Source organism: Abramis brama (assembly GCF_963993115.1).
Source record: "Abramis brama genome assembly, chromosome: 15".
In the NCBI taxonomy this organism is placed as follows: Eukaryota; Metazoa; Chordata; class Actinopteri; order Cypriniformes; family Leuciscidae; genus Abramis; species Abramis brama.
In genome coordinates this window covers 17,445,761-17,458,564 of record NC_139977.1, presented here as the reverse complement: position 1 = coordinate 17,458,564, position 12,804 = coordinate 17,445,761, and the positions used below count along the sequence as shown (strand labels likewise).

At 37.0% G+C, this 12,804-nt stretch overlaps 1 protein-coding gene across 26 annotated transcripts in view; it reads right to left on the bottom strand.

The window, feature by feature from the left end:
• Positions 1-12,804, bottom strand: part of mark2a (MAP/microtubule affinity-regulating kinase 2a) — a 35,957-nt gene that overhangs the window by 12,480 nt on the left and 10,673 nt on the right. For 9 of the 26 annotated variants that reach the window (XM_084138054.1, XM_084138073.1, XM_084138077.1 and 6 more), the window contains exons 2-11: positions 9,333-9,488; positions 6,951-7,004; positions 6,517-6,565; positions 6,153-6,218; positions 4,297-4,367; positions 3,914-3,970; positions 3,546-3,782; positions 3,349-3,468; positions 2,319-2,457; positions 1,658-1,770 (exon numbers count right to left, since the gene is read on the bottom strand). In XM_084138054.1, coding sequence (XP_083994180.1) covers positions 1,658-1,770; positions 2,319-2,457; positions 3,349-3,468; positions 3,546-3,782; positions 3,914-3,970; positions 4,297-4,367; positions 6,153-6,218; positions 6,517-6,565; positions 6,951-7,004; positions 9,333-9,488 — 1,062 coding nt within the window. The remainder of the gene's footprint in view (positions 1-1,657; positions 1,771-2,318; positions 2,458-3,348; positions 3,469-3,545; positions 3,783-3,913; positions 3,971-4,296; positions 4,368-6,152; positions 6,219-6,516; positions 6,566-6,950; positions 7,005-9,332; positions 9,489-12,804) is intronic. The other 17 variants (XM_084138078.1, XM_084138055.1, XM_084138056.1 and 14 more) reach the window with 3 other exon arrangements.

Here is a 12,804-nt window from a genome sequence, read left to right as displayed (position 1 = left end):
AACAAAACCATATATATGAAGAGCTGCATGATTAATCTTGATTCAAACACCCATACGATCTTATTCCTAAATGACAACGATTTGCCTGTGTTAGTGAACATTCAGATCTGTGTTGGCACTGCCGCTGAGCAAGAGAGAGTAGCTGTCATGTATAGGTATGAAACAGCTTGACAAACAGTAATTTCAGCCACTTACAGTTCGGATATAAACACTGATGTCTACAGTAGCGATCAAAAGTAAATCACATTTTGAAACTTGACGCTTTCAAATAAAGATCAGTTACATCGTTATGCCAGTAGGTGGCAACAAGTGACAAAAAAATAATAATTATTTGTCATTGAATCATTCATTCAAGAGATTCGTTCAAAAATGCTGATTCATCCAGTAGTCATACTGAAACAAATCAATGCTGAGTCCCAATTCGCCTACTTATACTACGACCTAAAAGTATGTACTTTTTTTGTGAGGAAAAAGTACATACTTTTGAGTGTGTAGCAAAAGAGTATGCACGTTCTGGGACTTACTTCGATGACGTCATGCAACGTGAACTTGAACGTGGTTGCCTAGTTACGCACACCGCGACTGTTAACAGAACATTTTACATTTCATTCATTCATATCCAATATAATTTTATTTACTATTCCCATCTTTTCATCTTTTTTTCCTCATCGTTTTTTCCACAATACATTTACAATGTGTTCTACCAAATTGAGGAGTGAAGCAGGGCGTCGTCGTAGATCAACCAAACGCAGGTCGTTTGTGAGGCGGCTGGTTCTGACGTTCATGTGCAATCGTGTGCAATGTGTGTAACGAAAGCTACTTATTTAAATATTTAAAGTTAAAATATTTAAAGTTTATAGTATAACTATTGTTTAACATATTTTAAACTTAATTTCATCATTATGTATAATACTCAAAAATACCCCGATGAAAATGAACCATGCTTTTACTATAGTAAAAGTGTAGTAACCATGTGTCTTTTAGTTGGACTGATAAAGTTAACATTTGTACAGCCACAGTATTACAACAAATAAGTCAGTGTGGTTAAATATAGCTTTAATTAGGGTTAAACATTTGAATTCTTACACTTAAAGGTTCTTACACCATCACCACAAAGCTCCTCCCTCCCGCACGCAATGGGTTGTGGGCAATATTAGCCGTTAAGAGTGTGCATTGATCTGCACTTCGAATTCTAACCGGAAATAGTAGACCATCCGGGTATCTTGGGAATACTCATTTCAACATACTACGATTTGGGACGTACTAATTCTAGTTTCGCATACTATTTAGGACGGATAGTATGCGAATTGGGACTCAGCACAAGTCTTTCTGAGTGAGTCATTGAATCATTCATTAAGTCTATTCAGAATCGTGGGAGAACAGTGATCTGTTTTAAACAGAAAAATCATAATTCACAATTTATCAAGAATCTGCACACTCTAATATGAATCTTAAGGTGCCTATTTTAATTACTACTTACAGAAATTCTCTGCATCATTTGCTTAATATAACAGTTTTAGTAAATAAAATGGACAAAACAAACATAACTGAACAAAACAACAAACAAAAAATAGAACAAACAAATATTTAAAAAATTACCGCCCTACAAAATTACATGCAAAACACAGATATACATAAGATATTTAGAGTAACATACCTCTGAGTTCCTATAGTCCAGTAATAAGTAAGTTGCCATGACATCATTGTATTTTTGGTTGATAAGGGAGTCTTGTATCTCCTCTAAAGAGTATCCCATTCGTAGCATAATATCTGAGGACACAGAGCAAAGGGTTAAATAAGTAGGAAAAAACAGCTTACAAGTTTCACAATATGCTGAATTAGTTTTATATATTTTTCCTCAAGCATAACTTCTTGTCACGATGTGCATTCTAAGTTGTATTGAATGTTTGGGTGGGTGCTTTATTACTGGATCAAGCCATAAGAGCCCATCACCTATGTCTCAATATTCTGGTCACTATATATGGCTGAGATTTCTTCAAAAATGCAATCCACTAGTCAAAAAATTATGACTGCTTAAAAATGCAATACAATTTAGGGTATCATTTATGTCAAAATAAACAATCATGCAAACCATTTTTAAACACAAACCATAAAGAGATGAGAAAAAAGGAAATTTGAAAGCGTTAGAAAGCAGGAAAATCATCAATCGTTGCTTTAACTCACAAATAAAGATGCTCAGATGAGCTGCTGTAAGGAATTTAGATCCAGTCCCATCACCAAGATTTATTACCCAAACATAACCCATCTCGGTCTCAAATCCCACCCACCACCAAAGCCCCGGGCCACGTCTGCCCCACCTCTCTTCCAACCAGCTGCACTGATGGAGTGCTGACCTGTCCTCTTAGGGTCCTTGTAGTCAGGTTGGGGTTCGATGTAGGGCTTCATCTCGTCATCCTCATGGCCCACATTCATCCATCGGTCCTTCATGATCTGCTGCTGAGCGCAAGCAGAAAGAAAGGGTACAAAAGTGAAGACATCATATCAGGTGGGGAGTAACGTAATGCAAAAAGAGTTGGCCTTTATGAAGGGGATGCACATAGACAACTGAGGGCAGCACTTCAAAATCACATCACACAGTGGTGAAACGCTGAATCACTCCATCAAAAACATATCAATCTGCAAACAGTTGTTTATGCAGAGTCTAAGCCTCAGAATATACGCCCACAGACCCTTCATGAACAGTCTGATGCATATTGCACACAAAAATAGCAAAAGCTGGCTAAAATCACCAGACCTGATCGGCTGGCTTTTATGTAATTTCCAGGAATCAAGGTTTAAATCAGTCCATTGTGTTTACCAGGTAGCTGCAAGAACAACTGGATTTACCACAGTTTGAGAGGTTCATGGGTATTTAATCTTACATACTATATTTAAAAGGCTCATTCATAAACAGTATTTTATGTATATACAATGTGGGGTTTTTTTTTCCATAAATTATTTTCACAATGTTTTTGCATATGGACAAAGTTACAATCTGATTGGAAATCATGCATAATATTAAAATATTCTGTTCAAGAACTTTTCTTTGTCATGTCTCATTTGGTTCATTCATTTGGTAATGGTTTATTATTTTACATTTTGTTTTGTTTATTAGTTTTAAACAAAGAAATTCATTTTTGATATATTTTCATATTTTAAGATTGAAAGTCTAGGCCTGCGCAAGGGTAAAACAATAAAACCTATAAAAAAATCTGTTTTAATAAAAAAATCAATCCCTAAGAAACACAAATATATTCTTGCTCAGAATAAGCTGCAATGTAGACCAGACTCTACACCAATAGTTAAAAATTAAGACAAGATTGCTTAAGTATTTATGCTTGTACAAACCTCAAGGCTCCCTCTCTTGGTTGGGTTGAGTATGAGGAATTTCTTCAGTAAGTTCTCACAGTCGGTCGACATATAGAAGGGAATCCTGTACTTGCCCCTCAAAACGCGTTCTCGCAGCTCCTAAGAACACCAGAACACAATTTTTCAGAATATAATGCAAATATAATTGACCTTTACTCCCATTTCTCTGTGCTCACCTTTAGGTTCTGTCCATCGAACGGCAAAGAACCACTGACCAGTGTATACAGTATGACCCCAAGACTCCAGACATCCACCTCAGGCCCGTCGTACTTCTTCCCCTGAAAGAGCTCGGGTGCAGCATATGGAGGGCTGCCACAAAAAGTATCCAGCTTGTTGCCCAGTGTGAACTCGTTACTAAAACCGAAATCTGCAATTTTTATATTCATGTCTGCATCCAGGAGCAGGTTTTCAGCCTGTAAGCAAGGGAGGATCTTTAGCGATTATGTATTTAGAGATGAAACCAACTTGCATCAGTATAGAAGACTACACTCACAAAGGCAGAGGTAAAGACATAAAATAGAGTGTGAAAATGTATCTTGTGTACCTTGAGGTCCCTGTGGACAATGCACTTCTGGTGACAGTACTGCACTGCTGACACAATCTGCCCACACACACACACAAAAAAAATATCATAAACAATAGCTTATACACAAACTGACTGCTAAAACCATTTGTTTGATGATTTTAAACAACAATACTGAATACTGTCTACTCGTGATCGGACCAACCACACCATCAAGTGAACGGTGTTAAATTAAAAAAAATTGAAAAAGATTCTTTAAATTCAGACAAACTCAAACACCACTGATGTGTTTATAGCTCCTATGGTGCTTTGTATTCATGCAACAGTGATATCAAATATGCAACAGTGATATCAAATATGCACAAGTGAGTGAGTAAAACAAACAAACATGCGCAGCCTCTCACCTGTCTAAATTTGGCTCGGGCCTCTTTCTCTTTCATTCTGCCATGGGCTACGAGGTAATCAAACACCTCACCTGCAAACCAAGAAGAGGAACAACAGTCACGTTTAGAAAAACACATTCACAAATTAGGAAGCTAAGCTAGGGTCTGGCTTTGGTGCGTTTACAGCCGCTGGTACTTTACTATAAATCGATACCTTGGGAAACAAATATATGGAAGCTTGTTACAGAATAAAACATTTGACACTGTGACACTTGTCACAGAATAAAACATTTTAAAAGATAATTGCGACTTTTTATCTCACAATTGCGAGTTTACATCTACGACTTTATTTCTCAGAATTGCGTGAAATAAAGTCGCAATTGCGTGTTATAAAGTCAGAATTGCGAAATATAAAGTCAGAATTGAATAGTCCAATTCTAAGGGGGGAAAAAAGACGGCCTTTTTTTTTTTAACCTCAGAAGAGTTTATATCTCACAATTCTGACTTTATAACACGCAATTGCGACTTTATATCATGCAATTTCCAAATTGCATATTATAAAGTCAGAATTGCGTGATATAAAGTTGCAATTGCGAGAAAAAAAGTCAGAATTCTGACTTTATAAGACGCAATTGCGACTTTATTTCACGCAATTTTGACTTTATATCTCGCAATTCTGACTTTATAACACGCAATTGCGACTTTATTTCATGTAATTCTGACTTTATATCTCGCAATTGTGACTTTATAACACGCAATTGTGACTATTTCACGCAATTCTGACTTTATATCTCGCAATTCTGACTTTATAACACGCAATTGTGACTTTATTTAACGTAATTCTGACTTTAGATCTCTCAATTCTGACTTTATAACACGCAATTGTGACTTTAACGTAATTCTGACTTTAGATCTCTCAATTCTGACTTTATAACACGCAATTGCGACTTTATTTCACGTAATTCTGACTTTAGATCTCGCAATTCTGACTTTATAACACGCAATTGCAACTTTATTTCACGCAATTTTGACTTTATATCTCGCAATTCTGACTTTATAACACGCAATTGCGACTTTATATCTCGCGATTCTGACTTTATAACACGCAATTGCGACTTTTTCACGCAATTCTGACTTTATATCTCGCAATTCTCAGAAGTCAGAATTGCGAAATGTAAACTCGCAATTGTGAGATTAAAAAGTCGCAATTATCTTTTAAAATGTTTTATTCTGTGGTGGAAACAAGCTTCCGTACAATTAATGAGCCGTCATTAATTCAATATTGATAATTGATGACGTGTACGTGTTGGGATCTAAAATTTGTTTGCATGACGTACAGTGTTTCCTGAGGAATGTTGTGTCTGCAGTGGGATGTTTTTGCAGCTGTCGTCTGATGATCTTAATGTTTGTAAAAAAAAGATATATGCTATATATATATATATATATATATATATATATATATATATATATAATATATATGGCATAGAAAGTACAAATTACTTAAATTTTGTTAACATCCCAGATAGATTTGATTTAGATCCATTACAGAAGGCTTTTAAAGAATCTCACGCATAGATGCATTAATTTTTACACTTCAAGTCACACTGCCTAAATCACTGAACTGTGCTGAACAGCAGCGCTTTTTAATCCGGGTCAGGCACTGACATTTGAAGAATGAAGATATAGTACCCTGGTAAATTTGGTATTTAATGGGGACAGTGATCAGAACTATAGACTGAGAGCCAAATCCTGTCTACAGTAACTAGAGGCATTTACATAACAGTTAAACATTCATAGTGCATCCGAGAGAAAAAAACAGTACGGGATGTAACAGGGTTAAAAAAAAGAGGTTAAAATGGGTTCGGGAGAGCTCTGACCTCCGCTGGCATATTCCATCACCAGGTAGAGAGTCTTCTCGGTCTCAATCACTTCAAATAACTTCACTACATGAGGACAGAAGAGGGAAAAAAGGAATGTAAGAAAGGTTCAACTCACATACACAATCTGTTTTGCTTTATTTGCAATATTCAGCATTCTGAATGAAGACTAAAAATCATTTTGATTTGGGTTATTCCCAAGAGGTTTTACGCTCACCAAATCCAGTTGCACAGAAAAACACTGACATTTGGACAAGGATTAATGAAAATAGGGGGGGAAAAAACAGTGGGTACTGCCAAAATTGGAAAACTGGAGACTCAAGCTGAGAGACTTAAGGACGATTTGTCTGTCAGTTAAGCTCACCAATATTTGGGTGATTCAAGACCTTCATGATCCTCACTTCCCGAAATAGCTGAAAAAGGAGACAGAAGATGTCAATGTGTTGCAAACAGATGATGTGTTTGTCCTTCACAGAGCATAAATATTTCAAGCTTGTGCACATGAGTAAGATGTGGTTAAGAACCCCTCACCACCGAACTACCTCCCCCCCTCCCCGTCCCCCTCTCCCTCTCCAAAGCCAACCAACCCTTTACTTCAGGAAGTATTTGAGCCTAATTTCCTATAATTAACTGCCATGGGCCCTACAGAGAAAAGGCTTTGCGTTTTGAAAGTCACAAGGCAACAGGAAGAGAGACAACTTAACAGGGGTGGGAGAGTTAAAAAACAAAACAAATTTACCAGTAAACTTCTGAAATTAAATTCTGACCTCATTAACCTTGAGGAAGGGTCACACTCACCTTTTGAAGACTGGATGAATTGAGCTGAGTCTTGTCTATGATTTTCACCGCCACCTGATCGAGAGGGTAAAGAGTTCAGTTAGGACAAGCGCAAGGAAAAGCCTTGAGGCGGAAGGCACACATCAGCTTTGGTCTGCATTTATACAGATCACAATCTCACATCATCAGGAAACAATTCACGGCGCATTGAGATTACAGCGTGCCGAGTGCACACACACGCAAACCCACAGTTTTCATCTTTGTCCCCCTCTTCTCTATCAAGTGCGCTATCGGTGTCTCAGACACCATGCAGTCCCATATTAGCAGGCAAGGGGATCCAAAAACAAGCCAGATGTAAAGGGTATTGTAGCATGCACCAAAGATCAACTAGTGGAGGATTCAGAGACATTTAAAGAGTCACAAAACCCTAAAGCAAATTTTCTGAAATTTTAACAGAGTTGCGCGTGATGAACATCATATAAGTAAATGTTACCATCCGTCAGTTTTGATTGTAGGAGAAAACTAGTTAATTTTAAACCTTTTTGCGCCATTTTCAACTTCCAGGTTTAAATTCGTCTTCGTGTACTATAGTATATTGATGACTCCTAGGTGTCTCATAATTATTCATGAGACTGCGTGTCCTTATCCTATGAGAAGACCTCTTGCTTAATTATTCATGACAGCACACGTTGATTTTCTCTGACAGGCACTTCAAACAGTGAGATCACTTACAGTAAGTTAGAGATGCATTAATGGATCAAAAACAAGTGTTTGTTTTTCCTTTGTAAGAGTTTCTACTTCGCATAAGTTCTCTTCAATAGATCCTGAGTCTTTGACATAAACGCGATTCATCCGCACTGAGAGTGTAACCGGTCTTTACGGCCCTTTAAGTGATCAAACGGCTTATAAAAACGTCGCAAAATAAGTCTGAAAAGTTATCAAAGACGCAACAGCATTTTCATATATATTTTCGATACAGAGAACAAAAGCGAATCGCTGTGCATTAAATTATAGCTGTCACAGGATATGTATTTGTGTAATTTACAATGAGCTTACAAAACCGTGTTGTGTGCAATGGTAAATTGCAGCGTGCACTTGAGAGAGCTTTGATGTTTTTAACTCAATAAAAGTGAAATAAAACTGTCAGAATCAGAAGCCGTTGCTGTGTTGTTGGTCCCTCTTCCCCCTTCACTCCGCATCTCACCACTCCCACTTTTGTAGCATTTTTCAAAACTGCAGTGAGAACTGACGGGTGCTGTAAGTCACGTGATCAGCTCATTATGCAGGAATTGTAAATGAACAGCTGCATTCCAAACACGCATAGTATTTGTACGATATAACAGATGCACCTATGTATTACTATTAAAACATTAAAGCTAATTTTCTTCATCTCAGCTGGATTTTAATTTCATGTTGAAAAAAAGAAGTAATAAAGCACCTTGAATTTGTGATGTAACGGAAGCAGCAACAGATCATTTCTTGTGAAATGTGAAAAATTAAAAAAATATTGAAAAATAAACAAACATTGGGCGGGGACTTGGTTCAACTTGCTGGTAGTTGATTGGATGGCGGCAGATGTTTAGAGTTTAAGCAGACAACTATTGGAGAAGTCTGGCATAGACTAGTATGCATTGACACATTGACACATAACAGTAAAATACTTAATGTTAAGGTCTGAATGGAACCCATTTAGGCTACCCATGAGCATTAATACATAAGAGGCAGGAAGAAGTACTTTAAACCACTTTTTGGTTTTTGGGGGTTGGGGCTGGGTCCGTGGGACTGTTTCTTAACATCAAGTATTTTACTGTTATGTGTCAACAAGATTCAACAAGACATTTTCACCTGGCTAGACCCAATGTTTAGATCTGTTGTGGTATTTATGCAAATTAGCACATACGTAATTAGATTATGCACCGTCTGTCCATGTTATCAAACAATTTAAAAAAACTTGTAATACATTTTTTGTTTGTCTTGATGCAAGTAATCAACTCAGTAATTTTCATGGTGATATCTAAAGGTTAAATTTTTTACCCTATTCACGTAAGAAAAAGAATGAATAGGTGTATGAATAGGCTATATTTGGGTCTTTTTCGAAACTTTCCCCTAATGGGATTCTTCGGGACATTTTTTTTCCTTACTCAGGACATATTGAGGATACAAAATCAGTTGAGTTTGTTTCTGTTGCAATTTGTTCAAGGTTGAACCCCATTTTGGCTTAAAATGACTGGACTATTGAGCTAACAACTGAGTTGCATATTTATCATCATCTGCATTTTGGAGATCAGACAAATCATTCAAAGACATTCCACTCATCTGACAAATAGCATGCCAATTAAACAGCCAACGGTTTTTGCCTTGTCATATTTTTCTTTGGGGGTTAAACACAAACTCAATCCTCACCTCTTTGCCAGTGAGGACATGCTTGGCCAGTTTGACCTTGGCGAAGTTGCCTTTGCCGATGGTTTTCAGGAGCCTGTAGCAGCCGATGTGGGGCTGCTCGTCTGCTGTGGAGAGGGGCATGATGCAGCGCCCTCCGGCCTTTGAGTCGGAGTGAGACTACAAAGTAAGAGAGAGAAAAAATTGTTTAGGCCAGTGTTTTTTGTGTGTGTTTTTTTTACTATTCCAGACCACAGCTCTTCACCTGGGAACGGTTTTGAAAGTTGAACTTAAACGCACAGATGGGATGTTTGCAGAGCACTGCATTAATAATATCCTTATCAGAGCTCAAGTGATTCTGATTGGATAGGACTGTCGCCAGTCACCATCTGATTCTCACATCAAGCAGACATGCAGAGAGAGGCAGAGATGAAGAGTGAGGTAGAAAAAGGAAGAGACTGTGAAAGAGAGCAGAGATTAGGGATGCACAACAATTTAATCAGAAATCATTTTTGGTTTTTGCCTGAGAGAAAACGGGCAGAAAATTTTGGCCGAAAATGAGAACGGAGAACCCTTTGACATCCAATAACAGCTTCACTGACATTAAAAAAGCAGATTCAATGGTTCAGGTTTACTCAAGTAAACAGGGGCTGTTGATGGATGATACATAGTTGGGAAAGAGGTTGTGTTCAATAGTTGTTTAAACACCTCTTCAGACAAGCACAATGTCTAAAAGCATAAAGAAGCAGATTGCAGTCAATATTTAAATGTGACTGCATATTCAGTTTATTTTTGCATTTTATAGCCGTTTTAAAGCCCAAATGGCAAACTTAACCTACTTTGTTCAACCTTTTGGTTATTAACACAATCCAATGATTGCACAAAGCATACAAGTCTATCTTATGTAGCACATCAGATGAATTCTTTGTCATACAAGAGAAACATGTGAAAATATACATTTCTGTACAAATATCACAGACCATTCTGGGCAATGATATACACTACTGCTCAAAAGTTTGGGGTCAGTAAGATTTATTAATGCTTTTGAAAGAAGTCTCTAATGCTCACCAAAGGTGTATTTGTTTGATACAGAAAAAAAAGAAAAAAAAATACTCTAAAAATAGAGAAAAACATTCAGTAATATTGTCAAATATTATTACAATTTAAAATAACAGTTTTCAAATATATTATGTTTTAAAATGTAATTTATTGTAATATCTTAGACGCCATCTGTGTGACCGCTTTGGGTGTGTGAAAAATACATTGTGATAATTATTATCGTTTTATCATCCAGCCCTATACTGAAATGAGTATTCGTTTGTGTGTTCATGCGCTTGAACTGATTTATTTGACAACACTTGTCCCAAGCGTCTTTCACACTGGCCTTGGGCAATCGGACAGTTCTTATATAGCCCTGACGAGCCCTGACTACAATAACATCTAGGCTCCAACAAAATAAATTAAAGAAAACTTCCGTTATTCCAAGCAAAGGCTAATTTAAAATTAGCACATTCAGTTTGGCTTTCAGACCAGAATTTTCAGTTTCAGGCATTTTCATTTCAGTGCATGACCAGCAGAAATAACAAAAGAGAGAGACATCACAGGACAGACAGCAGTCAAGGGAAAAAAGAAGAAGAGGAAACTGATGGGGAGTGAGAGAGAGTAGTGTTTGACCATGGGAATTTCTCTTGACTGGTGTGAGGTACACTCGGTTCTTTCTGCGTTAATTGGGGAACAGAGCATCAATTGTGGTCTGTCCCTGTGTATGAGCTCACATTAGAGCTGGCTTTTGAGGACAGGCTGTTGACCAGTGAGGTGAGTACATCAATTCAAACAGATACTCTATTGTCTATCGTCGCACATTTTCAAATCACAGTTACTGCCACCACGTTTATATTAGTCTGTCCCTGAAGTCTGGCTTGTGTCCGTAGTACGTCAGTGTGCTAAGGGTGCCCTTTGTCTATGGATGAACATCTAAAGAAACTTAATTTCAAATCACATAAAAATGCACCGGATGAGGTCTGTGATATAGTTGACGCATCTTCCTGATAACACCCTGGTAGAGCCAGATTAATTCACTTCTGCTAAACACACCCGCCATCACTGCTGGTGAGTCATTCAGGAGTTACTAAGCACATCACTGATAGACTCTTAAGTGCTATTTAAACAGTACACAATGGTCATAACACACACAAAAAAAACCTCCATTATTTGCTGTAAATAGTCAGAATGCTACATAGGCAGAAAAATCTGCAAAGATAGTCTTAGATAAAAAAATTAAATCGTTCAATAAATTGAATATACTGTATACAAAAAAAAGCAGACTTAAATTATTTCAAGCTTTACATGGCTAATATCAAGTTAGTATTTTTATAATATAACTAAAATAACTTTATACATAACAGTACTTTTGAATAATTCACAAAATGTATAATCTAAATTTAAAATTGTTTAAAATGTTTAAATTGCAAAAAGAACAACTGTAAAGTTCAATAATAAAGAATCAGAACATTTGTGACCTGTGCTGGCAAAATGAGACGGAAATGTAATTACGGGTTAATTACGAGCTGCAAGCAAAACAAGTGAAAAAACATCAATTTCGGACAAATTTGAAGTTTTCACAAAAATATGTTCATAAAGCCCTCGTCTAGCAATCCTAATGCTCCAAATAATAATTAAACATCTAAAATTATCTTTATTTGTACATTTTCTGAGAGTTGTACCTTTTTGTTTTAATAATCCATGAAAAAGTGCAGTTTGTCTCTGCTCGGTTCTCGACGACTGGCACTTCCTCTCAGCACAAGTTTGGTGTCGTTGTAAAGCACTGCATTCCAACTTTGTGAATATTCAGAGCGAATTCTCGATGGCATGAGTCTGAACTAATGAAATGTGATTCAAACTCATGCTGATGTAACAAACAATCTTACTTGCACTGACTGACAGATCCGAATCGTGCGCACAAAGACACTTCAGACAGCGCGCGATGCCAATATGTACACAGAATTACAGTATTTCAAAATATCTGTCTTGGCGAGTATTCACGCAAACATTATCTGTTATGTCTTAAAGGGTTAGTTCACCCAAAAATGAAAATTCTGTCAATAATTACTCACCCCCATGTTGTTCCAACCCCCTAAGACTTTCGTTCATCTTCAGAACACAATTTAAGATATTTTTGATGAAATCTGAGAGCTGGCTCACTCCTTCATATGCTTCTATGTAATTTCAATCTGCCGGCCCAGAAAAGTTAGTAAAAACATCGTTAAAATAGTCCAAGTGACTACAGTGGCTCAACCTTAAGTTTATCAAGCGACGAGGATACTTTGTGCGCAAAAACATTTAAATAACGACTTTATTCAACTATTAATTTTCTTCTGTGCGGGCCTCTGACGTGAGTTAGAACTAAGAAGTTAGAACTAAGAAGATGACGCAGATGGGTCTCGATGTAGTGTTTAAAATGGTTCTAAAGTGTGCATTTCCTGGATGTCAGAATCGT